At 56.2% G+C, this 27,977-nt stretch overlaps 2 protein-coding genes across 10 annotated transcripts in view; one reads left to right on the top strand and one right to left on the bottom strand.

Annotated features, from left to right (window-relative positions):
* Nucleotides 1–1,571: 1,571 nt before the first annotated feature.
* Nucleotides 1,572–25,468, bottom strand: PML (PML nuclear body scaffold). 9 transcript variants are annotated; one of them, XM_075897580.1, is made up of 11 exons: nt 25,451–25,468; nt 22,643–22,747; nt 21,779–21,854; nt 20,533–21,098; nt 17,554–18,137; nt 16,503–16,567; nt 15,852–16,104; nt 11,357–11,488; nt 9,645–9,697; nt 3,330–3,474; nt 1,572–2,467 (listed from the first exon to the last, which is right to left on the bottom strand). In XM_075897580.1, the coding sequence occupies exons 4-11, from the start codon at nt 21,012–21,014 to the stop codon at nt 1,893–1,895; spliced, it is 2,289 nt and encodes a 762-aa protein (XP_075753695.1). In that variant the 5' UTR covers nt 21,015–21,098; nt 21,779–21,854; nt 22,643–22,747; nt 25,451–25,468; the 3' UTR covers nt 1,572–1,892. The 9 variants fall into 9 exon arrangements, with proteins under 9 accessions (XP_075753695.1, XP_075753696.1, XP_075753694.1 ...); XM_075897581.1 differs by lacking the exon at nt 25,451–25,468 and having other exon boundaries at nt 20,533–21,017; nt 22,643–23,008; XM_075897579.1 differs by lacking the exon at nt 25,451–25,468 and having other exon boundaries at nt 22,643–23,002.
* Nucleotides 25,362–27,977, top strand: part of LOC102455550 (protein PML-like) — a 20,272-nt gene continuing 17,656 nt past the window's right edge. The window contains exons 1-2 of the mRNA XM_075897578.1: nt 25,362–25,581; nt 27,169–27,644. Coding sequence (XP_075753693.1) covers nt 25,537–25,581; nt 27,169–27,644 — 521 coding nt within the window. The 5' untranslated portion in view covers nt 25,362–25,536. The remainder of the gene's footprint in view (nt 25,582–27,168; nt 27,645–27,977) is intronic.

Below are 27,977 nucleotides of genomic sequence, written 5' to 3'. Positions count from 1 at the left end.
TGGGGCAGTAGCACTGCATTTGCCAGCATTCCCATCGCTCTGGCGCGGGTGCGGCTGCCTCACGGGACAGAGCGGGGCAGCGGGCAGGGTACATGGGTGCTCACGTTGTCTATCCAACCCTTCGCCCTAAAGCAGGACTCCTCATGCGTCAGGCTGCCTGCCTGTAACAGCAACACCAACTCCCCTGGGAGGCCGCTTCCTCATGGCTGTAGTGTCACCACCGCCGGTGGCCTCGCAGTCGGGGGAAGCTGGCCAAACGCCATCAGCTGCAGCTGGTTGGAGCTTGGTAATGCTAGGTGGGCAGTGCCGGCAGAGTAGCCCCATGGGGCAGGACCCAGCTGACATCACTGAGGGCAGCTGGCCCAGTAGCTCCACCGGACAAGGACTGGGCCCACTGGCACCAGCAAAGGCAGAGCTTGGCCCCACAGCTCCACTCGGAATAGGCTGCTCCCACTGGCAGTAGGGAGACTTGTGCAATGAGCAAGCGGGCCAGGTGTGAGCTCCTTGTCGCTAAGTTCTGGTCTGGTTGGGACACGCTTTGTCTGACCAGCACGCTGGGAATCGCTGGGACCCGTCGACTGGAATTGCCCTGGGAGAGCTAAGCGCCCGATCCGCTCGTTAACGATCAGAGCAGCCAGTGGGGCCGAGGGACAGGAAGGATGCACAGCCCCCAGGAGACCTGACTGTCCTCCGGCTGCTGTACGTCCATTGGAGTATCGCTGGCCTGCTCTTGGGGAGAGAGAAGCTGGAAGCCGGGTAGGATTAAGGCTGGTGCAGTGCGTGCAAATCCCAGCTCTGGATTACAAGGACCTGCCATTACAATGGCTCCCCTTCCGAGAGCCCTTATCTTCAGCGGCAGCCATGAGCATAGGGGTGTTTAGGGGCTTCTCAGAGTGACATGGATCTGGGAGATTTGCTCCCTGCGAACCAGTGATCTTCACATTAGCTTGTTTGGGAAACTGATAGAGAAATAATTAATCGTCTCCTGGCCTCGCGGTGCCTCTGCCTGGTCTGGTTTTGGTTTGATCTTCATTCCAATCAGCCCCCGGAAAGCTGGGCTGGGCCTGCTAATGATTTATCTTGGGCTCTAATGCCTTGCAAACGAAGCCTGCCGTGCCCTCCCTACAGCCTCTTCCCATCCTCCATCCGGGAAACCCTGCATGGGCAGCTGGGGCAGACTCCAGCATGCAGTGGGGCTGCCGGGGGCACTAGGCCTGTCCCAGCTGTGACCTGTTCCCTGTATTCTGCCCAGGGGCTCTCCTCCGAAATACCCGGGGCGGTTTGAATGGGGCTGCCCCCTCTTGTTCCCCAGCCACGGGGACTGCGCTCTGTACGGAGTGCCACGACATGGGGGCCAGGCCCGTGTATTCGCCTAGCATAGAACAGACCGTCAGGAAGGAGGGGGAGGAGCAGGGAGTGCAGGTGTGCGAGGGGCCCATGGGGGCGGGGCGCAGATGGGGCTGCAGGGGGAGCCCCACTGAGATGAAGGAGGGCCAGTCCTGGCTGCCCATCGCGGCTCCCAGGGAACACCAGTGACATGGACGAGATTCCAAGCAGGACCTTTGCGACTCTCAGTTCTGAAAGTGGTTTAATCATTCCCGGCACACAGAGGCCTGCAGAGCCTGGCCCCGGCCATTCCAAAAGCCGCTGGCGCTGGGGAGCTCAGCAGTGCTAGGGAAAGGGAGAGCGTTTTCAGTCCAGGGGCCAGCCTGACAGAGCTGCCTCCTGGGGCCCAGCGGGATACAGGGATCCGGGAGCCAGAGCACAGACACTCTGGCCACTGACGGCACCAGCAGAAGCAGGCTGGCAGGGAGCAGCAGCGGGGAATAACACTGTAGCGCCACGCCAAGCTCAGGGCTGATCCTGCCGGGCCCGGGCAGCCCCGTCTCCTGCTACGACTCCTGCAGTACGCAGAGGACCATGCTGCGCATTGCCAGCGTCTTGGCGGCCGACCTGGTGAGCAACTTCTCCTGCAGCAAGGACTGAAGGGAAGTGTAAGATTCCAGGTTGCAATGAGAGCGCACAGACCTCGGGTCCGGGTTGGTGTGGATCTCCAGGTGTTTACACAGGTCCCTCAGCGCCTTCGCCGAGGCCAGGGCGCTGCTGTCATTCAGCGGCTTGTGCAGGCACATCCTCACCAGGTTCTTCAGCTTATAGCGGCCAAGCATGGGAATCCTCTCCCGAAGCAAGGGCAGGGTGTCCAGGTAAGCACAGACAGCCGTGCAGAAGTCCCATTTCTTGGCAAAAGACTCGAGGGCTTTAAAGAGAATGGTGAGCTCCGAGGCCCAGAAGTTATGCACGACTAGGAGGGGCTTGGGGACGGAGCGGAGGTAGCAGAGGAAATGCTCCAGCCCGGTCTCCAGGGAGACGCCTTGGGAGATCAAACTGAGCACCGACTCGGGGGTCTGAATCACGGCCTTAAAGCTGCTTTCTCCGCTCACTGCAGCCAGCTGCGTGATCATCTGAGCTGGAGGAGGAAAAGGGCAGAGTCAGGGACTTGGGAGACACCATCCAGCATGGGGAACGCAGCGAGAACGGGGCTGCCAGGGGGGCCAGCGGGCTCGCTGATCTCTTCCGTCTGTTCCTGCCAAACTACCACGGGGTGAGGCTGCCTGCCAGCGCGATGGAGAGCCTGGCCTTCCAGGTGTGATGCCGGGGTGCAAAGGCATCTCTGGGAGCCGGGGTGTTGCCCAACTCACCCACATCTGCCTTGGTCCAGAGCCCCCTCCCACACCCTGAACCCCTGATTTCTGGCCCCACCCCCACCCAGAGCCTTTCCCCGCTCCCTTCCATACTCCAAACCATTCATTTTGGGGTCCTCCCCTGCACCCCAAACCCCTCATCCCTGGCCCCGTCCAGAGTGCCGCCTCTCCTGAGCCAGGAGAGGCGGGGCAGGGGCAGGTGTCTGATGGAGGGGCGTGGAAAGCTGGCCTCGCTGGATTCCAGCGAAACGTGCCCGCGAGCGGCTGGCCATGATGGGAGGGGAGCAGCTGCCTCCTGCAGACAGAGCTGGAGCGGGCCCGGCGGGCTCAGTCACTACAGCAACGCCGGGTTGCTCCATAGAGCACCTGGTCCCCACAGGCTTGGTGCTAGAGCAATATCCCGGGGGGGAGGAGACCTGGGATTAGCCCCGGAGCAAGAGCCGCGGATTGCCTGGGGAGCCCTGCAGGGCAGCACGTGTCGTGCCTTGGCCTCTGTAGGCGCGGCAGGAGGAAGGGACGCCTTGGTTAGTAGCAGGGCCGGAGCAGGAGCTCTCCTGGCTGCTCCTTCCCCGGCCTGCCCCAGGCAGCCACCTGCTACCAGAGTCTCCATGGGCAAAGCAGACTCACTGTCTCTGTTGACCTTCATGTCGAAGAAGACCATCGTGCTTCCCGCAAAGCCAGCGCTGGCCACAGCCCGAGAGCCGGGAGCAGGGGGGTCCCATTCGAACGGCAGCCAGGAGGAGTCCTTGCTGTCCTCTAGCACGCTGGAGAGCTGCAACAGAAAAGCAGAGGATGCACCGAGCTCCCGGCAGTGCCAGGAATCAGCGTGGAAGGACGCCCAGTGCATCTGCGACGGGGCAGACACAGAGGCTGGGCCCCAGCCTGCAAATTGGGTCTCACGTGGCTGCCACGTCAGCCCCAAGGAAGGACGGACAGGGCCTGGCCTGGCCAAGCAAAGCTGGGTAAGAGCGTGACATGCAACAGATGCCTGCAGGCGACAGCCCTGCTCACACATGGAGCCAAGGCACAGGGGCCTTTGTGCCCAGCCATCGGAAGAGCCAAGCACTAAGAGCCCGCGCTCTCACGCCCCTCTCCGTAACCGCAGGGACACGGGAGTGAGCTCGGGACTGGCCCCTCCCCCAAGGGAAAGGAGAAGCCGGGGGTGGGGGGGCAGAAAAGTCTTGTTCATGCTCCTGTCTGATCTCTCAGTGCTGGGCTCTCCAATGAACAACAGCACAGCAAAGGGAATCGGTGACACGTGTTCTCCAGGGTTTCGGGGGCACCTCACAAGCCTGACGTGCTGGGCCGTGGGTTTCCTAATGCAGCACTCGGCCAGGTCCCTGGGCACTGGGCCCGGCCATCTCTCCCAGAGCTCGGCTACGCTCAGGCCCTTGCTCTTTTAGTGCAGAGCCCCCGCCGGCTTCACGGGGCACCAGCACATGGAGGAGAAGTGAGCTGAGATTAGTCTTCTGCACCGTGGTCAAAGGCAAAACTGCAAAATTGAGGAGCCGGTCTCCCTGCCTCTCCAATCTCCCTGAACAACAAAACCGTCTGAGCAGTTTCCAGCTTTGCCATCTGGATTCTGCACTTAGCGGCTCCTCCAGTTCTCACAGGGGTTCGCCGTTCCTCCCTCTCCTCTAACACCAGGGAAGCCTGCATGCCAGGACTGGATTCTGCGCCCATGCACACGGGTGTAAAGCAGAAGGAAGCCCATCGTCAGTGGCATTACCCAAGGTCAAAAGCACTGTGCTGCTGTCCCTTTGCATTCCCAGAAGCACAGAGGTTAGGTCTTGCTGCCAGGCCCCTGGAACGAGAAGTCAGTTGCTCGGCGTCCGCTTTCCACAGAAGGTGTCGCGCGTGCTGCTGGGGCGAGTAAGGGTTAAATAACACCGTGGTAGCCACGGCATAGGGAAAATGGCAAAGGCAGCACTATTGCTTCTGCTGGAGAGACAAAGCTTGCTACCGCCCCCTTCCGGTGGGAAGTTGCACAAGAAACGTGACTTTCTGCTGAACACTCAGGGTGTGAAAGGAGTGTTATCTTCCCCCTCCTTTCCCTTCCCAGAGACGTACAATCTAGTCAGAGTCATGGCTCCTTCTCCCAGCCTGCTAGTTGCTAATTAAGGGACTTTATGCTGTGAGCTAAAAGTGCCATAAACGGCACACAGGGGCCGGTCTGATTATATTCAGAGCATGATTGTTACTGTTCACTCTATAGGTGTCCACTTTACTAGCTAAGGGTACGTCCACACTTGCTCCCTATCTCGAGATAGGGAGGCAAATGTAGGTGACCGAAACTGCTAATGAAGCGGGGATTAAATATCCTGCATTTCATTAGCGTGATCTCGCCGGCGCGCTTGTTCGAATCACAGCTGATTCGAAGCAGGAAGTGCGCACTGGGACGCGTTAGCTTGAGCCTGCAAACTGAAATGATGATTTAAGGACGCAGGAAATGTGGGTTCAATTCCTGATTCTGCCATGGGCCTTCCGGGTGGACCACTACTCCCCTGCCTGTAAAATGGGGACCGTCTGCTCTCCAGGTAAGAGCTATACAGTATCATCATCGCCACCCTGCTACCAAAAGAGAAACTGAGGCATGGAGAGATATGATGTGCCCAAGGTCATGCAGCTTGCCAGTGGCAGAGCCATGCACAGAACCCAGCTCTCGCAAGGGGAGATGGGAGCGCTCTGTAGCAGTGGGCTCCAAACACAGGGAGGGAGCGGAGGTTTTGGAGTTTGGGGCCTATGTTGGCACAAAACCAAATGGATATTAAGGGGCCATTAACAAGTTTAGGCTTGAAATTGGCTCAAGGGTTGTAACCATGGGAGGAGGGAAGTTCTGGAAGAGCCTGCCAAGGGGAGCAGTGGGGCCAAAACCCTCACTGGCTTCAAGGCGGAGCCTGGGAAGTTTCTGGAGGGGTGGGCTGATGGGACAGCCTACAAGGGCAGGTGGCCAGTGACAGACAGGGCTGGCGACGGGACACTAGATGGGGAGGCTCTGAGTTAAACAGAGAATTCTTGCCCTGAGGGCTGGCTGGTGGGCCTTGTGCACGTGCTCACACTCTAACTGGTCACCAGGCTCATGCAAGTGGCAAACTCTCCGTACCTTGATGTGAGGACTCCGGTAACTCAGGCAGAGCTCGGGTGCTGTTACAGGGATGGGGAGGGAGATTCGGTGCACGTCAGACTCATTCATTATGGTGCATCCTTTTGGCCTTCAAGTCTACGAGTCTAAGTCTATGAGTCTAGTGCCAGGGCAGGGTGAGTGGGGCAGCCAGGCAGGGCATAAAGCCCCGGGTGCAGAAACAGAGGTGACATGTAAAGTTCCAAGTGTGAGGGGCTTGGGAGGGCATGACACCTCCAACCCCCGAGTCTCAGCTGGCCACCCAGCCTGTCTGTATCGGGGAAGGGAATGCAAGCAACATCTTGGGGCACATGATCCTAATACCAGAGACTCTCCCTTAGGGGTCTTCAGACTCCATGTTGTATTCCTGGCTTCCACTGGGAAAGACCAAGAGTCGCTCTGCTGCTAGAGGCTGCAGGTCACAGAGCACTAAAACCAAACCTAAAGCGGCGGGGGGATGTGGGAAGCGACAATGCTGCCCCGTGTCCGGGAAGTAACGGCTGCAGGCTGGAAAGGGAAGTGGCGGCGGTGGAAGGCGACAGGAAACAAGTATGGAAGAGGTCAGTGGGTTGCTTTTGGTTTGGAAATCATTTTATTGCGGGTACATCCTGCACTATGATACTATATAAAAGCATCTCCGCATTGCATTCCCCAAAACCAGGGCCCCCAACCCAATCTCATATCCAACCCCTTCCCCAAAAAACAGCTTCCTCCCCAGCCCACCAGCTCACTGCCTTTCTGCTTCTAAGGACATCTGCCACCGGAAGTTGCCATGTAGTTAAACCATGAATCGTGTGGATGTCTATTACTGTTTCAAAGCAGGGACCTTTCCAAAGCATTGCATGGAATTTTACCTACTATTAATACTATAACTACTATTAATGTTTCTACACACTGAAGAGCTTATCCTCTGTCCCAGGCATTAAAGATGGGCCCCATTTTTCTAGGCCCCACATAACTGTTAATGCTGATCTGACAGTGACTAGCCAACAACAGGAAACCTCATTTGCTAATGTTTCCATCCATCAAAGCCCCAAGGGCTCACCGAAAGCCCAATGAAGGCAATGCAAAGTCTCCCACTGGTGTCGATTGCTTTTCATCACATCTAACTTCACCCTTGGTCTGGGTCAAATCAGCTCGGAACAGGCAATCTCTGCCATATTCATCATCTTTGGTCTTTGCTAAAAATTCTCTTCTCTTTGAGGCTTATAAATTCCAAAAGATTCAGCCCCTAGAGTCTTCAATGAAAATATGCTTTAATAGGACATCCTTAATTTAGTCTTTCTCAACTGATCTTGTAAGTTTCTTGAAATGAAGCTATTTGGTCTCAGATCTTAAAAGTTCTGCCTATTCCTTGAGCAGAATGGGTAAATTCTTTCAATCGGAGAGACTCATCTTTTGACTCTGAGAATGCCGCATGGTTTGTACATTGGCGGAATCGTTGACAAAGTCATCCTTGAAACAAGTAAAAAACAGGAAAGTTCTAATGCAGACACACAAAACCACGATTTTAAACATTCCAAGCTTCAAACCATCTAAACCAAATGCCTGCAAACATAGCCTTTGGCGTTAAATCTTAATGAGGCAAGTGAGACCAAAAGCCCAAGACTAATTTGAAGTTCCTGGGCCTAATTTTTCTCTCACCTATTCCAATGGAACTCAAGAGTGAGTGCACTGAAATTGAGGTTTACCAAAATAAAAGTGACAGAAGTGAGAGAAGAATTAGACCCTCTCCATTTTAGTCACACTGAGTTATTTGCGAGCATTTTCTGATGGGAACTAATAGTAACGATTATTTGCCCACTCCCAAACTCTCCAATAACTCACAAACAACTTAGGCTGAGTCAAAAAGAAACAAAATTGAAGCCTACATTAGGGATGTTAAATATCGGTTAATTGAATAGTCGATTAACCTCATGAATTCTTATCTGTTAGTCAACTATTCTATAAACCCCGGGCAGCCCTGTCCGGAGGTGGGGGGGTCTGAGCTCCTGGACCCAGTAGGAGCTGGAACTGAGCTGGGCTGCCTGCCCACCTGGCTCCTAATACACTTTAAATACAGAGCCACAGCAGGGGTAGGTCCAGGACCCAGGGCGAGCCGAGACTGAGCTGGCTTGCTGGCCAGCCTGCTAAAAAACGTACTGGTAAGGGGTGCGGGAGAAATGCCTGTAGTCTGTAGCATTAACTTAGAAGCTTTTGCTTATCGGTTAATCAGTTAATCGACTACACTATCACATCCCTAGCCTACCTTTGTCTGTGCAGTACATTATGAGCCCCTGAAAGAGCAAGCTGGAACTCAGTCTTAAGTAGATCAGGTGCTGCTAGCAACAATTATAATAAATGATTTTCATGCATTTTGTTCTGTTGTGTACCACAGAGCCACTATCCATGTTAAGCTTGAAGAAACTAGAAGAAGGTCTTCCTCCCAACTTCTATAAAGGATACTTCCTCCCATTTAATTTTTATAGAAGTGTCATCAATAAAGAATAGCACCAGAACATTTCAACCAGAACAACTTTGGGCAGAATTTTGGGGCTGGACAACTGGAAACATTAAGTATAGGGATGTGCAAAAGAGCTGTAATTTTCATTAAGAGGTTTCACAGTATCCTTAGACGGTTGGAAATCTCAGGCAAGGAGCAAACTTTGGATCTGAATCCAGATCTTTACTTCTGTGGGGCCATCTCTGATTAGTTGCTGGTCACTTATGTTTCTTATAAACCAGGAAAAGAAAACATCCGCAAACTCTTTTGTCGGACAAGGGAGGGATCACTGGATGGTTCCCTGTTCTGTTCATGCCCTCTGGGGCACCAGGCGCTGGCCACTGTCGGCCGACAGGACCCTGGGCTGCATGGACGTTTGGTCTGACCCCGTGTGGCCGTTCTCGTGTTCCGATGTTCGTAAGGGAGCGGGGATGTGCGTTATTTGTTCCACAGTCAGAGGAGGGGAGGGGAGGGGAGGGCATGTCTGAGACGGGCTGACACCTTGGGCCAAATACTGCCTGTGTGGTCTCTGGCTTTCAGCGGGCTTACAGCAGGGATGAATTCGCCTTCTTTGGCTGGCATTCAGCTACCCATTTCTCCCTCGGCCGAGGGCACTGTGCTTGGGTAAGACACACCCTAGGAGGTAAGAGACTAGTGGAGTAGTCGACTACCCGACAAACCTAGGCTTACCGGGTAGTCAAGGCACTACTCAACTAGTTGCTCCCCCCCTATCAGAAGCAGCAAGGCGGGGAGCAGGAGCCAGTGCTGGGGGAACCAGCCTACAATTGGCTGCATGCTGAAAGGTCTCTTAGCCAATGAGAAAGGAGCTCAGGACCTCTCCTTGCTTTTACCAGGAGCAAGAGCTCACCCCATTGCTGAGCACTGAGAAACGGCAGCGAGGCTGAGGGAGAAGACAGGGAGCAAGCAAGCCGAGGACGAGCCCTCTTGCTGAGCAGATGCCAGAGCCTGCTTGGAAATACGACACGCCGGCAGGTCCCGGACTCTGGCAGGGGGATGGGGAGGAGCCCAGAGGAGGAGGGTAAATGTAACTTGCCTGATGAACTTAGCATTTCTCACAGGGACTGGGGCCTGTCCCTGCCAGCTCTTTCCATAGCCCCTGCTGGCTTCTGCCCCCCAGGCAACCTGCTCGCTTCCACCTCTGCTGCTGACTCCTCCAGCCAAGGAGAGGCCTCTCGCCCACGCCTAGGGACCTGGGGAGTACGTGGCAGGCAGATGAATGTGGCTTCTCAGGACGTGCCACACCTTTAGTGCATGGTATTGCTGGGACAACAGCCTTGGTGCCCCCGCCACTGCACAGCTGAGCTCTGACCGCACTCACCACCGTGTCCTCATCGGTATCTTCCGAGCTGCTTATCACGATGCTGGAGTCCTCTGCACAGAGAAGACAGGGCGTCAGGTGCCCGTCGGAACAGGCACAGCGGGAGAGCCACCGAGGGCTTGTGCAGAAAGGGACACAGGACAGAGGAAGTCTGGCAAAGCGGCGTGGGACCCTCCCCAACCATGCAGGGCTGGAGGGGCCACCTAGCAGGCTGGCAGATGACTGCTGCCCGAGAGCCTTCTCCACTGGCAGGGCACAGCAGTGAGAGTGCCAGTTTCCTTCACTGCTGTGTGTGCTGATTCTCCTGCCCCCCAGCTGATTCTCCTGCCCCCCAGCTGATTCTCCTGCCCCCCAGCTGATTCTCCTGCCCCCCAGCTGAGAACCCTGGCGCTACCCTCTCCTCTGGAGCTTCCGGCAGCATTTCCAGCATCGCCCCTTCTAATCAGCCTGGCTTTTCTGTTCCTCACCTAGGTCTCACTTTCCTCCCTTCCTCCTACTTCCGGCTCCTGTGACCACCTGCTGCCGCTGCTCTTTGGGTCACTGGCTAGCCCGTGCCCTGTTTGTCCGTACATGGACCCAGGAAAACCCGGGGGTCTACAAGTTGCTCCAGGACATGGATTCTCCTCCTGCGGTCCAGATCCCAGCGCGGGGGCTATGGACAGTGGGGACGTGGCGGCTGGGACTTTTCTTTACGCCTAGATGGGAGAAGTCTCAGAGTTACTGCACGGGGGGCTTGCTGAACTTCTTTGCCGTACACGGGGCCATGCCAGGAAAGAGCCTGAGAAGCCAGATGCTCTGCAGGGACTGAAAAGGCTCCATCAATGGACATTTGAGTTTATCTGTTGAAGCTTCAGCTCACTGAATTTTAACTCAGCTGCTGTGACCATTAGGGAACCCAGCCCTTCACCCTGCATAAGGAGTCTTGGCTAAGACTGCGTGACTACAGCCCATCCAGACCCTGCAGGCTGGCCGGGGTGTTTCCTGATGGCTGGGTACGCATGGAGTTATTAAAGTGTGTGTGGGTATGTCTACACTACCCCGCTAGTTCGAACTAGCGGGGTAGTGTAGACATACCCTGCATGGGGGGGGGAATGTGCAATGTGAACACTGAAACCGCTCCCTGCTGCTAGCCTGTCTCTCCCCGTCTGGGCCCACGACTGCCGCACCTCTCCCAGGGCCTGCTGCCCACCTGCTCGTGCCGACCCTGGCAGGCTAGACCCCTCGCTGCCACTTGCCAGCTCCTCTGCTGGTTGCCCTGCATCCCAGGAGCCAGCGGGAAGCTGCCTTGCTCCATGGAAACAGCCCATCCTCTCTGACGGACTCTCCTCCCCTCCCATTCCCTCTGCTGGTGGGCCACTGATTGGTTCTCAGCCCACGGCGGGGGAGAGAATTCTCCTAGGTGGAAAAACCCTTCTTGTATCTTTTGGCCTCGCCAGCCTAGCCTCTGAAAACAGACCCCTCCTATGGCCCTGATCCAGCAACAGCCTTACATTGCATTGAATCCCAGGGCACAGAGGCCTCAGGGTTATCGAGTCCAGCCCCCTGCCCAAAGCCAGACCAACCCCAACACAATCAGCCCCGCCAGGGCTTTGTCAAGACAGGACTTAAACACCTCTAGGGCTGGAGATTCCCCCCTCCCTAGGGAACCCATCCCAGGGCTTCCCCACCCTCCCAGGGAAAGAGTTTTTCCTAATATCCAACCTAGACCTCACCCACTGCAGCTTGAGCCCATTGCTCCTTGTTCTGCCATCCGCCACCACTGTGAACAGCCTCTCTCCATCCTCCTTGGAACCTCCCTTCAGGGAGTTGAAGGCTGCTATCAAATCCCCCCTCACTCTTCTCTTCTGCAGATTAAACAAACCCAGATCCCTCAGCCTCTCCTCGTAGGTCATGTGCTCAAGCCCCCTCATCACTGTAGTCGCCCTCTGCTGGACCCTCTCCAATGCGTCCACATCCTTCCTATAGTGGGGGCCCAGAACTGGACACAATACTCCAGATGTGGCCTCACCAGTGCCGAATAAAGGGGAATAATCACTTCTCTAGATCTGCTGGCAATGCTCCTCCTAATGCCCCTAATATGCCATTCGCCTTCTTGGCTACCAGGGCGCCCTGTTACCTCATATCCAGCTTCTCAGCCACTGCTGCTCTCCTTTCTTCCTTTGGTCAGGATCCTGAAATCTCCCAGCTCGTGATCACTGCTTCCCAGGTTGCCACCCACCTCTACTTCCTCTCTAGTTCTCCCTGTTCGTGAGCAGCAGGTCGAGCTGTGCCCGGCCCCTGGTCGGTTCCTTCAGCACTTGTACCAGGAAGTGTCCCCAACACTCTCCCAACACTTCCTGGATTGTCTGTGTCCTGCTGACCTGGCTTGGAGGTAGGGTTGCTAACTGTCTAACGCCCTGGCCATGCCAAGGCCCCTGCTCTCCACCCCCTCTCCCCCACCCTCTCTCACTTTCACTAGGCTGGGACAGAGAGCTGGGGCGCAGGAGGGGGCTCGGGCGGGGGCTCTGGTCTGGAGCAGGGGGTTGACACTGAAGAAGATTTTAATATGCCACAAGTCCAGTCAGCAGGCGGTGCAGTGGGGCAGAGGCAGGCTCCCTGCGCAGGGGGGCAGGAACTTGGGGTGCAGCAGGGAGTGCGGGGAGCAGGTTTTGGGAGGGGGCTCAGGGCTGGGGCAGATGCTTGGCGTGCAGGAGGGGGTGCAGGCTCTGGTCAGATGTCGCTTATCTTGGGTGGCTCCCGAAAGTGGCAGCAGGTCCTTGCGGCTTCCCAGCTGCAGAGGTGGCATTCAGGGCAAAGGCAGCAGGCTGACACGCACTGGCTACCCCTGCCTGCCCCTAAGAGCCACGGAAACATGCAGCCACTTCCAGGAGCCGTGCAGAGCCTGGGCAGGTAGGGAGCCTTCCTGGGCCCCATGGTGCTGCTACCACTGGCTGGACTTTTGGCCTCTTAACAGCTCCGGGAATCGGGGTGACAGTAACTTACATTTCTTACAGGCCCCGTCCTTTCACAACCCAGGTCCCTGTCAGCGCTTTAGCTCCCTGTTGGCTTTTGCTGCGCACGCGGCTGCACCCCCCTTTCTTTCACCTCTGTCTGCAACGTTCTCACTGCAGCCGGGAGATCGAGGCTGACTCTGGGAAACTCCCCGCCAGTCTCGTACTAAAGGGCTCAGTACAGTGTGGGCAAGCCAGTGGCTGCGTTCGACCCCTGCCTGGCCTGCGGCTGCACCTCTCTGGCCAGAGCACTTTGGCCTCACCAACCTGCCAAGTGGGCCAGAGAAGGTGCCCAACCCCAGTGTGGTACTTGGCGGCGCAGGGCCTGTCTCACAGCCCCTCCTCGCTGCCCACCCTCGCAGCAGGGACACCCGGAAGGGTGTGGTCGGAACAGCCTGGCTGTGCAACACGATGGATTCCCATTGGCACTTAGGCACCCAAATCTCTTTGGGGATCTGGGTTTTGGTGCCTTGCAGCTGTTAGAGGCAGATGCAGCTCAGGGTGTGCTGGCACGCAGGGCGGGGTGGGGCAAGGCCAGAAGGAGATTTGGGTCAGCTTTGCTCCCCAGCCTGATGTGAACGCCAGACAATTGGCCCCATGCTGCTTAGGATTTTTCTGTTAAAATGCACATTCTCTGTTTTTCCATAGAAACCATTTCTAGGATCCCTGCTCATTATTGTTAATTAATTACAATTAGGGCTGTGAAGTAGCTTATAAATTAGCCATGATTAATTGTTTTGTTAAACAATAGAATACTATTTATTTAAATATTTTGGGTGTTTCCTACATTTTCAAATATATTGATATCAGTTACAAGACAATACAAAAGGTACCGTGTGCACGTGATATTTATTTTTATCACAAATATTTGCACTGTAAAAAACAAAACAAAAAAGTATTTTTCAATTCACTGAATATAAATACTATAGTACAGTTTCTCTATCCTGAAGGCTGAATTTACAAATGTAGCATTCGGTACAAAAAACTGCAGTCAAAAAATAAATCAATATAAAGCTTGAGCCTACAAGTCCACTCAGTCCTATTTCTTGTCCACTCAGACAAACAGGGTTGTTTACATTGCAGGTGACAATGCGGCCTGCTTCTTGTTCACACGGTCACTGAAAGTGGGGACAAGCATTCAGATGGCACCGTTGTACCCAGCCTGGTAAGATACTGACATGCTCGCGGTGCTAAACATCCATGTCCCTTCATGCCTCAACCACCATTCCAGAGGACACGTCCATGCTGCCAACAGGTTTTGCTCAATAACGAGCCCACGCAGAGCACACCGATGCACGTTCCTTTTCACCAGCTGAGTCAGATGCCACCAGTAGCAGGTTGATTTTCTTCTTTGATGTTTCAGGTTCTGTAGTTTCCACATCAGAGTGTTGCTCTTGAAAGCTGTTCCATACGTGGTCCTGAAGACTTTGGAAGCCACTTCGGATTCTTAAATCTTGGCTCAGATGCTGTAGCTCTCTTTAGAACTCGCTGGCACCTCCTTTGCCTTTTGTCGATTCTGAGTGAATGTGTTCTTACGACAAACAACATACGCTGGCTATAGCATGAAATATGGCAGAATGTGCGTAAGACACAGAGCAGGAGACATAAGGAGCTGAGTCACAAATGTAATTAATGCAATCTTTTTAATGAGCATCTTCAGCAAGGTGGCATGTCCTTTGGAATGGTGGCTGAAGCACAAATGGGTACATGAATGTTTAGCATCTCTGGTACATACATACCTTGCAATGCCTGCTACAAAAATGCCAAGTGAACACCTGTTCTCATTTTCAGATGACACTGTAAATAAGAAGCGGGCAACATTATCTCCCACAAATGGAAACAAACTTGCTTCTCTTAGTGACCGCCTGAAAAAGGCGGAGGACTGAGTGGACTTGTAGGCGCTAAAGTTTTACATTGTTACATACCTGCACTCAAAAATAAAAACAATCTATATTTTCATGTTGCACTTTCATGATAAAGAGATTGTACCACTTGTACGAGGTAAATTGTACTTGTATGAGGGACACTGAAAAATAAGATTTATTTTATTTATCACTAGCAGATTACCCAGAGTTACTCGGGTCTTTAATGAAAGTTGAGAGGTTGGGGTTTTTTTGGGGGAAAAAAAATGTACATGCTTTAGTTGAATACTCAAAAATAGTGTCATTTTTATTTCAGATTTCTAAAATAGGATTGTTAAAATTTGCCCATTTAATTTTTTCATAATTTTTCTAAAATGGGAATTCCATCAAGTATATTTTCAGCCTTATAAACTCTTATTGTTTGCTATATTTTAACAAAACAGGGCTATAGTCAATTTGGTTTCCCACAGCATCGATTTAGCTGCACCAAAACAGAGCTCTATTCCAAATGTCTCTGTTTTATATCTTTTTCTGTAACGTGTATGGAGAAACAATCCTATTGCAGGTCCAGCCTATGTTTCTGGCTCCTCTTGGTTCAGTCTCTTTCAACATCCCCACAGTTATGTCAGTTTTGAGGATTGTACTTGATCTGCTGATTGTCTTTTTCCTTTTTGGTTTTATGAGACGCAATCCCATTCCAGGCACATCCCGATTTCCTGGCACAGCCAAACCCTTATCTTGTCTTAAGTTAGGATAAGAGGAAGCTGCATACCCAATCTGGTGGTCCTAGCTCTTCCTGGTTAGGAAGAGTTCTTTATCAGACAAACGGACAGATAACTCCCTAAACTATATAGATTTTTAAAGTTCAAATATTTGTAATAAAAATTATACAGGGAGCAGTGTACACTTTGTATTCTGTGTTGCAATTGAAAAATATAGAAAAACTCCAAAATATTTAATACATTTCAATTGGTATTCTGTTGTTTAGCAGTGCAATTAAAAGTGTAATTAATCATTTTTAAATAGTGATTAATTTTGAGTTAATCATGTGAGTTAACTGCAATTAATCAACAGCCCTAATAAACAGTCCCTTTTTTAAAAAACTACAGTGTTGGCAAACTTGGCTGAGTCCTGTCCCAGGCCCTATCCACTAGGCTGTACTGCCTTTGCCTTGCTGCCTCCATGAGCATGGAAGGTGCAAATGACAAGGCCAGAAGCGTGGAGGTGAGGCCACGCAATGGCCACGTTCCTTTCAGGACACTCTTCATGGTGACATCTGCCTGCTTTGGCCCAAGCTCCCCTTTCCACGTTTCCCTGATGACCTCCCCGCACGGTTCCAAATCAGCCCTTCCTACCTTGCTCTCGGGGCTCCTGATGGGCGTTCCCCAGCTCCCGGGACAGCACGGCTCCCCTGGCTGCAGGGGCCCCGCCGCAGTTTCTGCTGGGCATCAAGGTGCTGGGCCCAGGTTGCAGGTCCCAGTCTGGCAAGTCCTGGTTGCATTTGTGGGGGGTGCTCTCTAGTGGCTGAGGCGGAGATTCAAGCTTCAGCACCTTGGGAGGTGTCTGGATGGCTTTTTCGGCTTGGCCTGGTCTCTTCCCTGGGGCGGCCTGGGGAAGGAGAACAGCCCCTAAGCAGGCGGCAGGGACCCGCCCAGGAAGTGCTGTGGGGCAGCATTCACACCAGGCTCCTTTGTCTCTCCTCGGTTTCAGGCTCATGGTGCAAGGAGTGCACTGGGCCAGGCCGGGGGAGAACCTCACCTCCAGCACAACGAGGCGTCCTGCTCCCTCCACTGCCTTCCCCCTGCGAGGCCCCGGTGGGAGGGACGTGGCAGCCACACTCCCATCCATGCCGGACTGGGTCTCGCCACGCTCCTCGCCCGGTTCTGCGCTCCTTACCGCTCGGCATGCATGGAAACGCAGCCAGGACAGCATGGGGGAGCAGCCCAGCGTCAGTGCCTCCCCCGCCCCGCCCCAGGAGAAAGGGGGATGCAAATAGCGCTTCTCACCAGGTCCGTCACCAAAGTCACCTCCGTCACTGGAGCTGCTGGGGCAGCGGCACAGGAGACAGCATCTGCAAAGGAGAGAGAGCCGGGTGGGGCTGCTCTGAGGGGCAGATTCCTGGTACTGCAGTGGCAGAGTGTCCACGTGCCCTGCAAGCAGCAGAGCGGGGAGAGGCCTTGGCAGAAGGCCTGTAGCAGGAAGGTCTGGCTTGCCTCATTCTGGCTCCCATCCCTCCTCAGAAGCCTGGCTGCTTGGTTCTGGATGAGCAAGGGGCATAGGCGCCTGCTTCATTAGCCAGGAATCCAGCAGCACCAGAGCAGTGACGAGCACGTCATGCATTGCACGGACAGTGGGCCACAGACCTCTCGGTGGCGCTTCTGATGGACCAGCCTCACGCCTGGTGCAACTGACTGCACTGGAGTTACGCCAAGGGGGCTTCTGGCCTCCTGCTTCTGCACAGAGCATCACGAGGTCTGGAGTGAGGTGGGAATGGCCTCACCGGGGGAGGTCCTGGGGCTTTGAAACCTGGAGGCCCTGCTTTTGGGAAACATCCTCCTATGCTGAAGGGGCAACTCCTAGCACTTAAGCCATCTAGCTGATGGGCAGGCCCAGTGGCATCCACACAGGCTGGCTTCTCCCTTGTTCTGCACCTCGGGCCACCCAGTCAAGCAGCAGTTGCAAGGGGGGGTGAGCAAGGGAGCTATTGACCCCTGTGCACTGGTGGGAACAAGGGACCCACAGGGCGGGCGATGGGAGTCAGGAGAACAGGACCAAGGGTGAACCAGCACATCTGCCATCACCTGCCACCCTCCTGAAAGTTGGAGCATTGGTGAACGAGGGCCAGGTACTCAAAGCTGGACACCTGAGAGGCTGACAGTAACGTAGCTGCCCTGAGGTGTAACATCTTCCTGATTCCACAGGGAGCAAGAGGGAGACGTTTGCCCCGGTTTGGAGCTCTAGGTCGGGGAGGAGGTGCATGGAGGCCACCTCGCAAGGCGCTCAGACACAGCATCATGCAGCCATGCCCCATCCCACCCCACTTCTCTCAGGTCTTACCTCTCTCCCCGGTCACTCTTACAAACAGAGCTTGGAGTCTGGCTTTGCACTCGGCAAAGTCCTCAGCCTGGACACTGGCTCCCGCTGCCGGGGGCTGCAGCTTCCTGAGCTCCTCCAGTGAGCCCTTGATGAGGGGGTGCATGTCCATCACCTCCTGGTCCGACGCGTAGAGATGCATCTTCTCCACCAGCTGCTCGCCGGCCCCCATCCTTGTGAGCACGGCTTCCGTCTGCCTCAGCTTCCCCTCCAGCTCCTCCTTCCCCAGGCCATGCCGCCTCTCCACCTGCTCCAGCAGCTCCTGCCCCGTCTCTTGGATCAGCTGCACCATCTGCTCCACCCTCTTCCGGATCAGCTCCTGGGTTTCATTCCTCACCAGGTCCATGTCCTCAGCCATGTCCTTGAGGCTGTTGTGGGCATCTTCAAAATGGGCCTTTTTCCTCTTCAGCTCTTCGCTCAGGTGCCCCAGCTCCCGCTGCCGCCGCTCGATTTCTGTCTGGATGTTGCAGTAGAGCTTGGTGTGCTCGCTGTCCAGGAGGGCGCAGGCGCAGCAGAGCGGCTTCAAACACCCTCGGCAGTAGATACTGCTGATGCAGACACATGCAGCTTAATTCAAAGCACCCTCCACGGCCCCTCTGCTCCACAGCTCACTGCCTGGGCGACACTGGGGCTGGGGCACGGCCTTTGGTTGTGGCCACCTCCGGAGCCTCGCGGCTAGAGCCAGGCAATCGGCAGGACGTTTCCCGCTAAACGTTTTTACACTGAAAAATGCCAGTTGGTCTCCTAAGTGAAACCCTTCCCACGCGGGTTTGGGGCTGACAAGTTTCCCAACTCAACAGAATGTCAAGAGACATTTCCAGGGGTTTCCTTCCAATTTTTCAAAGACATCTCAGTTAGGGGTGTAAGAGTTTAACTCGTTCACTGCCAAGCTGATGCTTAGCACTGCTGGTTAGCAGTTAAACACTAAGCAGCCTGGAGCCCCCCAGCAGCCTGGAGCCTGGCAGCCTGGACCCCTGGCAGCTGGCACCCTGGAATCAACCTGGAGCCCATCGCCAGCCCAGAGCCCGCCGCCAGCCTAGGGCAGCCAGCAACCCATGAAGCCCGCAGCAGCCCATGGCAGGTGGCAGGCCGCGGCAGCTGGTGAAGCTCACAGCAGCCCAAAGCATGTGGAGCCAATAGGCAGGGGCCCTCCAGCACCCTTCCCTCTCCCCCCCACCCCCGTTTAACTGAGAATTGATCGGTTACAGCGCTACCATTTTTAAACCCTAATTTCAGCTAATTATACAAAAAGACGTTATAAAAAGAACAATAAGGTTAAAAACTAAACAAAATGTTTCAATTGACCCAAATAGAAACAGGTTTTCATTTTGCAAATATCATTGGGAGTCTGACTCTGTCCCAATTTAGGATGAGGAAAAATTTTTCAATTCCCAAAACGTGTGCGGGATGGGAAAATGATTTCCCACCCAAGGCTCTTGTGATGGGGCACCGGGAAAACGTAGAAAGTGGAGGGAGGAGAAGGAAAAATAAGACCTTGAAAGGTTCCCAGTTAGCCAGAATTTTGAGGTTTGATTCAAATATTTATCTACCTCTAACCAAAGCATTCCCCGCTGGCACAGAGGACACGGGCAGGGACCTAATGGGATAATAGCTGCATCCTGAGGAAATTCCCTTCTCATGCTGGGGAATTCCTTAAAGATTCTCTGGGCCAGACCCTCCTCAGCAGGTGTTAATACCAGTCATCGTTATGGAGGCAAAATCCTGGTTAGTCAGTTAACCAGTTAAACATCAGGTTAAGCGGAGGTTTAACCAGTTAACCGACCAAGTGGGATCCAGCCTCAGGGCTGGGGCTGGAGTGGAGCTGCCGGCGGCGGCAGGAGGCTCTGGGTCCTGGGGTCAGGGGCTTGCTCCCAGCCCTGACCCCAGACCTGGGGCTGCCCCTTGCTCCCGGCCTGTCTGAGGCAGCCCTTTGCCCATGGTAGGCCGGGGGAGGGGAGCTGCTCCTGGAGACCCATTAACAGGTACCTGGTAAGCATTGCTCACTAAGGCTGATGTTTACCAGGTAACCGGTTACCCATTCACATCCCTGGTAGCTGTGCTGCAATCAGAGGAGCCAGGCCGATTTACATCAATCCAGGCTTATTGGTAATCGTGTAACCGATGACACACTAACATCCCCAGAGCAGAGTAAGGATCTTTGATTCGTCGATAGGGCGATTCTGCCTTTGAAGTGTAGCAACAGCCTTAGGATGAAAGCGCCGTGTGGACTGAACCTGGGGACTGATCCTGGACTCCAAGCAGCTCTGCCACTTTGAAACGCCACAAGGAGTCTATGTCGGGCTCCCTGCGGTGTTTCAAAGCGGCAGTGCTGCATGTAGCCCAGGATCAGCTGGGGACTCCCCCGCTGAGCCCCGGCTCCATGCAGCATGGCCTCTTTGAAATGCCATGTGCAACCTGGGGACACCCCCGCTGGGCCTGGGCTGCATGCAGCGTTTCAAAGCAGCAGTGCCACGTGGAGCCCGGAGTCTGGCCCCAGGCATCAAGTGGCACTGCTGCTTTGAAGTACCCCTTCCTCTCCCCCACTGTCCTCGCCCTTGCTGTCTCTTTCTGATAGAGGCAGCAAGGGGGGGAGGGAAGGGACTAGTCGACTTGCATTTGCTTATCGGACAGTCGACTGGTCCTTCACGTCCCTAGTGCTGAGGCCATTTGAAAGAGAGCTAGCTCCATTTTACAGGTGAGGAGGCCGCGCTTTGCCCCAGGTCACATAGTGGGGCACAGAATAGAATCCAGGGGCCATATTCTTGCTACATGACTCCTGTGGAAGTCAATGGGTGTTACCCTCATATCTTGGGGCAGGAAGAAAGGGTCTTAAGTTGTCTAGACGCCCAGGCCTGGCCTTACCATGGACACTCCCCCCGCCTCCGCCTTTTCCATGTATTCACAACTGTCTGGGGATGAGCCGTAGCAGACTGATATTCTTACCTGGTAATGTAGTTCTGGTTATTGTGGGTGGGGTTGGAACAGAAGAGGATGCTGGACTTCCTTGCTCCCTCCACGAACTGTTTGGCAGATTCTGCCTTCAGCTCACTCACCCTCCTGGTTTCATGGCTTGTCTTCTTCAAGAACCACTGGTGGGCCTCGAAGCATCTGATGCAAAAGAACTCCTCGCACTCCGCGCACCAGAACTCAGCCGGCTCCCTGCAGCGGTCACAGACCAGGCCGCTGCCGCTGCGGATCTTCTGGTAGGTGCGGAGCTTGGCCTGCAGGTTGGCGAAGAGCAGGTTGTCCTGGTCTGGGATCCCGCTGGCTTGTGGGATGGGAGCCTGGCAGATGGGGCACTGGCCCACCGGCTTGTTCTCCTCCAGGCAGTCGACGCACAAGGTGTGAAGGCAGGACAGGAGCTTGGGACTCCTGGGCTCTTTGTGGCACCCCTGGCAGAGCAGGAACTGGAATTCTTCCTCCATGGCCTGCGGGAAGGGGAGAGAGGCCTCTGGGGTGGCCAGTGCTGCTCTGCTGTGAGCCCCAGTGAGCGAGGGAGGCGTGTCTCTCTGGAAGAGCAGCAATATCGCCAGCTGAGCGGGCAGGGTATTTTAAAACCCCTTTCACATTGGGTTCCCCAGCGCCCTGCCGCCCTTGTGTCTGGACAGCGGGATGGGGAAGGGGGCCCGTGCCGGACGCTTTAGCAGCCTGCCACACCGGTCCTAGGGGAGGAGCAGTGGAGCGGAGTCCAGACGGCTCGGAGAGATGGCACAGCCAATGGGGGGAGAGAGGGGCTGGCCAATCCAAGCCTTGTATAAAAGCAGCTGCAGTGCCCCCCACAGCGCTGGAGCCAGGAGTCTGCAGCTAGTGCTCCAGGCTGTGGGGGAAGGTGGCTCCTAGCGGTCTGCTTGGCCTGGCCACGGGAGGGTGCTGTGGGGCTGGGCCGTTGGGGAGGAAGGCAGACAGGCATGCACTGGTAGGGTGCCAGCTCTGAGAGCCAACTCCACCAGCCAGTGCTGGGCACTAGACGCAGCCCCCTCAGTACCTCTGGGAGAGCCCCCTGCCGGCCGCATCACAGGGCCCCCCAAAACGCTGGGTGCATCTCGCTCTGGTGCACGGCACGGCGAGGTGCAGAGGCTCTTGGGGTGTCTCTCGCGGCAGGGCTCCCAGAGGGGGGCTGGGGCTGTCTCACAGGGCCCCCCCTTCTGCGGGGCATGCTGGCACCCCAGGGTAGCGGAAGCTCAAATACCTGCACGGAGACCAGATGCACAGCCAGCTCCTGCCACGGCTCTGGGGACGTCTGGCTGCTGTGGCCAAGCAGCTTCCTGCAAAGCAGAGGCCCCACAGTTACTTTCGTTTTCGCTGTGACCCGCAGGGAGGAGCAGCTGCAGGAAGTTCCCTGCTGCCAAGAACAGGCAGGGCCTAGGGCTGGGGGAAGGGAGCAGCTGGCCCTGTTTGCAGGCTGCCTGTCACAGCCTGCAGCGTGCTGGGGCCAGGCTGGTGCCCGGGCCTGGCTGGACGTGCCAGCTCTTCCTTGGCTGACGGAGCCGGGATGGTGCCGGCTGCTGCGTGCAGTGAGCTCTGCCAGTCTCACTTGCCCGGGCCTAGAGCTCCCAGCCTCGGGGCTCTCCTGGGCCCGGCCCAGCGTTGTCTGGGGGGACTTTTCAAATACGAGGAAATGCCCCGGGTTTTAGGCAGAGCTTCCTGCTGTCTCATGCCCTGACATGAGAACCCACCCCAGCCGGTCCTGCCCGTCCGCCCACCCCAGGCCTCAGAGCCTGGCTGGGCGGGGTGAGGGTTAGAGCTGGCTTCACACCCCAGGGAGAGACCTGCAGGGAAATGCTGACTGACAAGCTGTCACTGCACCCTGGCCTGCACCAGCTGCCCTACCACGGTGACAAGGAGCAACCCTGCCCCCCAACTTGAAAGCCAGGCTGCAGGTACCCCTGCCAGCACCCCCCAAATACCCCCTCCTGGTACCCACCTGCCCCCAAACGCCCCTTCCCACTATGCATGCACACCCCCCAAAGACCCTCTCGTATGCATTCCTCCTCCCCCCGATTCCTTCTGCCTCTTCCTCCTGACAGTGTCCTCTGACCTATGGCCAGCCTACCTGTGCCCAATGGGAACGATCGCTGTGACCCATCAGGGCCTGCTCTTGCAAAGCTGCTTGCATAGGGTGGTACCCATGGAGACAGCAGGCCCCCTGGAGACGATGCTTTGCAGGGAGAAAACCTGACCGTCAAGAAACTGAGTTTGCCCCAAAACAAGCAGGAAAGTGCAGGGCTCTGCAAGCTGCAGTTCACCATTTCAGCCACACTGCACAAAGTCACGTTCCCTGCAATCGCCAGCAACCCAGGCTTTTATTCCGACCAGCAAGAAACTGTGAAAATCCCCTTGCTCGCACTGCCGAGAGAATTCTCCCTGCCCTAGATTTCAGTATGACCTAGGACAGTGAAGTGTTGCACATGCAATATTCATCAGTGCACATTTAAAAACCTGGTGAGTGCTGGTTGCCTTAAAACCCTCCACTCTTGGGATAGGTCTAGACTACTTTTTTTTTTTTTTTAAACTGCCCTTTTTTCAAAAAATCTTCCCCCGCGTCCACACTGCAATTGCATTCTTTCGAAATTAAATGGAAAGAATGCAGGGTTTTTTCAACATTGGTAAGCCTCAAATGACGATGAAGAACGCCTGTCTTGAAAGAGCTTTTTCGAAAACAGGCGTGTGTGTTTGCAGAACAGGGACATTTTTCAAAAGAAGAGGTGGCCATTCTGTGCCTAGCAATCAGGGCTTTCTTTGGAGAGAGCGTCCATACAGTCCGGACGCTCTTTCGAAAAAGCAGACCACGGTTTCGATCTGGTTTGAGGTGTGGCCACTCTTTTTCGAAAGCAGCTTGCAGTCTAGACGTACCCTTGGGCTACGTCTACACTGGCATGATTTTCCAAAAATGCTTTTAACGGAAAAGTTTTCTGTTAAAAGCATTTTCGGAAAAGCGCGTCTAGATTGGCAGGACGCTTTTCCAGAAAAGCACTTTTTACAGGAAAGCGTCCGTGGCCAATCTAGACGCGCTTTTCTGCAAAAAAGCTCCGATCACCATTTTCGCGATCGGGGCTTTTTTGCGGAAAACACTACCGTGCTGTCTACACCGGCCTTTTCGGGCAAACGTTTTTTGGAAAAAGACTTTTGCCCGAACGGGAGCAGCATAGTTTTTCCGAAAAAGCACTGATGATTTTACATGAGATCGTCAGTGCTTTTCCGGAAATTCAAGCGGCCAGTGTAGACAGCTGGCAAGTTTTTCTGGAAAAGCTGCTGATTTTCCAGAAAAACTTGCCAGTCTAGACACAGCCTTGGTGTCCCCAGGGAGCAGAGCGAGTCCCATGGGCTCCAACCCCCTCTCTTCTCTGCGGCGGGGCACAGCAGCAGGTGAGGGTTGTATCAGTCCCAGTCCCTGCTGAGTGCCCCGTCAGGCCCCACTGCCTTTGTAACCTGCCATCTCGTCTCTCCTGCTCCACAGCTGGGCTCCCTTCCCACAGCTCAGCCCCGTGGCAAAGCAGAGCAAACACGGGAGCCTGGCCCTGGAGTCTCTCCCCACGGCCATCGAGGACCAGCAGAACCAGGGGGTGCCCTCCAGGGTCGGGGACTGGGTGACCCGGGGAATAATTTGGCAACTGAGGAAAACGTTCCCCAGCCACAGCCCTGTGCTGGGCTCCCAGTGGGTGCAACTCAGCCCCCGCCGTCTGCCTTTGGGGATCACCTCGTCCCTCCCGGGATCCTCACTCCATGGAGTGAGAACGAGCCCCAAACCAGCCACCTGAGGTGCGCACTCTGGCCCCTACCAATCAGCTCAGCTGCAATAAGTAAGGAGGCGCCTGACCCGAGCTCCTGCAGTCCCCCCACTGGCCCTGTGCCCTGTCCATGGAGCAGTGCGGAGGCGCCTTTCAGACGGCAGGCTGGTGCCCCGCTGTGGCTGAAAGCAGCACTGCAGTAAGTACCGGATTCTCCGCCCTGGCCTGGCTAGGGAGGGCAGGGGAGGGGAGGGCAGGGCAGCCCCCCGGGCAGAGCGAGCTCAGTTACGCGGCTTCAGCTGTGGGGACAGCGTAGCCAAAGCCGATGCACTCAGATCTCCATGCCTGGCGCCGCCGCCGTGGAGCGTCCACAGGAGACGCTCTCCCATCCGCGCCCCTTGAGGTGCCCGAGTCGAGGGGAGCGCCCGGGCGGTCGATTTATCACGGCAGTACTGGACTCGAGGAATCGACCCTCGGCCACGGCCTGTCGACCTGCCCAGGAGCGGAGACACGCGGGGCTGGGCTGGGGGCAGCGGTGGAACAGACTCTGGCCGGGGAGAGCGAGGCCTCTGCTCTGTCCCTGAGCCATGGGCTGCGGGGAGGCCAGGGTCTCGGAGCACTCGGCACCCAGCACAGCGTGGGGGGGTGGGGAAGGGAGAGGGGGTGCGAATGGCATGGTGCCAGGAATCCCAGGCATGTTACACTGGGACTGGGCCTCAGCACCTGCCCTGGGCCACTTGTCACCAGCCCCCCTCACCCTGTGCCAGGGACATCCCTGCAGGGCACAGCCTGCAGGGGAAGAGGGCAGCTGGGGGAAGGGGTTGGCCGCTGGAGCTGGCACTGCTCCATACACAGCAGTGCATGAGCAGCCCACGGCAATTTGATCCTATTGCCAGGGATGGCCCTGAGTCCAATGCTGATCTACACCCTGGGGAGCTCAGGCTTGGATCTCAGTATCGCCTGGGAAAGCTCCCTCTCTGGGAGGGAGGGCAGGGCATGCTCAGTATTTCTCTGCAGCCCTGGCAAGTCAGTTGCCAGAGGGCAGGGTGGGACGCTGCTGCACAGGAAGGAACTTCTGACAGGCCGGATACAAGACAAGAGACTCGTTTCTCTTCTCAGAAATCGAAACTTACCGGTCAGACCCAGCTGACGTGTTACCCAGCAGGGGCGTGGCCTGGCCCCCAGCTGACGCGCTGATCGGCGCAGGATCCGGTGAACAATGGCTCTCTTGTCCCCGGGGAGCCCAAGCAGCCTGCAGAAACAGGTGAGCTTATTGCAATGGGTGGTCGGACTGTCTCCCTCGTGGGTTGACTGGAGTGTTTGGGGACTGAGACGTTCTGCTACGTGCAAAAGGAAGAAGCAGCAGGATGTGCCCGGAGGCAGAGATGCCTGGGGACCCTGCCAATGTTCCCTCTAATCTTCTCCATTCATCCAGGGAAAAGTTTTGTTCTGTGCACTGGAGGCTGGGCACCACCAACAGGAACACAAACCTCGCTGGGGCGCTCTGCTAATCTGCTGGGCGGCACTGGGTCTCTGGTGGGCAGCCTCACAAGTGCCCAGCTTCCAGGGACCACTGGACCCTGCCTCCCTCTGAAGGGGGTGCTGTGTCCAGGGCAAGCATGACAGCAATGACCATGCAGCAGGGGAAATAGCTGGGCAAAGGGCATCAAAGGGGGCCAGGAAGTGAGAGACAACCTGGCAGTGGGGAGAGGCGCCCAGCTCTGGGGCATCTTCTGCTTGCGATTGGGATTGCCCGCTAGTTACCCAGCCCCTTCGCCCCCCCCCCCCCCCCCGCCAGGGCTGTTGTGGGCTGATTCTTCAGCCTGCCCAAGCATGGCCTAGCGCTAGCCTGGGCATCTATTGTGGGTGCCCCCACTGGTTCCCATGTGACCTGGGCAAGTCACGCAGGCCCAGAGCCTGAAATGGATGGAGGTGCCTAACTTCCATTGATTCCAAGGGGGTTCAGAGCCCGTGTGAGGAGCTGTGCCACAGTTCCCATCTGTGAAATGGGCTGATCTCCCTCATGCCTGTGGAAGCGTGAGTGCATCAGGGTTGTGAGGAATCATGGTAGCAGCTTTCTTAGCTCAGGGGTGGGGAACCTACGGCCCAAGGGCTGGATGAGGCCCACGGCTTGCCTGGATCCGGCCCCTGAGGCTGGGACCCCAGCATCTGGGAGCCAGCACCAGCACTCAAGACCTGTACCCGCCCCCACCATGGCCCGTCCCACAGGGCTAGAGCACCAGCACTGGGTCCCTGCTGCAGGGAGGGGGGAGCTCTGAGCCTCTCAGGCTGGAGTCAGGCAAGCCGGGGCTGGATTCAATCAACAGGCTCTGCCGGGCGGGGGGGAGAGGGCAGGGGCGGGGAAGTGGCTCTGCACACTGCTGCTTCCTCTCCCTCCCCCCAGCTGGGGAAGGGCAGCACAGCAAGGTGCTGCCTGGAGGCTTTTCTGCGCCACTCTGATTGGCTGTAATTGCAACCAATAGGAGCAGCAGAGGACACAAAGCCATGTGCATCCCTGGGGAGCTCTGCCCAGAAAGTGTTCCCTCATTTTAGATCCCACCCTAGAGCCAGGGGGCCCACAAAATCTACCAGCCTGGACCCCGTAGGCAAGGGCAATGTGGAGAGTGTCTTTCTGCTTCTCGGTCCAGAGCAGGGCAGCAAAGCTCCCTTCCTGGGCTTTTTCTACACTGCAGGGTTTTTGCGCAACAACCTTGTAGTGTAGACATAGCCCTGGGGTCCAGGGTCGTGCCCACATAGCGCAGGGGCCTCCTCTGTCCTCCATCTCCCTTCCTGGGCTGCAGAACAGAGCTAGCCTGCACTGGCAAGCCTGGCCTCTCTCCCCTTCCCGCAGGCCATGGAGGAAGAATTCCAGTTCCTGCTCTGCCAGGGGTGCCACAAAGAGCCCAGGAGTCCCAAGCTCCTGTCCTGCCTTCACACCTTGTGCATCGACTGCCTGGAGGAGAACAAGCCGGTGGGCCAGTGCCCCATCTGCCAGGCTCCCATCCCACAAGCCAGCGGGATCCCAGACCAGGACAACCTGCTCTTCGCCAACCTGCAGGCCAAGCTCCGCACCTACCAGAAGATCCGCAGCGGCAGCGGCCTGGTCTGTCACTGTGGGCAGCCGGGGGAGTTCTGGTGCGCTGAGTGCGAGGAGTTCCTCTGCCCCCGGTGCTTCGAGGCCCACCAGAGGTATCTGAAGCGAGAGAGCCACGAGGCCAAGGCCGTGAGGGAGCTCCAGCTGGGATCTGCCAGGGAGTTTCTTGGTGACTCGAGGAAGCCCAGAAGCTTGTCCTGCCCCAACCCGTCCCATGCGAACCAGATGCTGAGGTAACGTGCCCAGCCAGTGTCTCTTCCAAGGCCCGGCAGAGCACCGGGGGGCTCCCACTCCCAGCAGGTTCCCACCTGGCTCTGCTTCTGCTCCCCAGCCTCGCTCTTCGCTGCCCCGGCCCCTTGCCTGGGCGTGCTGGGAGCTGCTGTGCCGGCTCAGGGCACGGACCTGTGGGGTTCAGAGAGGCCCGTGGCACCGTGGCAGGCACTGCTGGGGGCAAACCACACCGGGCCAGCTGGCATCGATGGGGCTGGCCGTGTTCGCTGCAGGGCTGCACCCTAGCTGGGGGGGGGCTGTTTTCTTTAGCAAGCCCCCCAGGCTGGCAGTGGAAG

This window comes from Pelodiscus sinensis, chromosome 14, assembly GCF_049634645.1.
Source record: "Pelodiscus sinensis isolate JC-2024 chromosome 14, ASM4963464v1, whole genome shotgun sequence".
NCBI lineage: Eukaryota > Metazoa > Chordata > Testudines > Trionychidae > Pelodiscus > Pelodiscus sinensis.
This window is presented reverse-complemented; position numbering and strand designations above follow the sequence as displayed.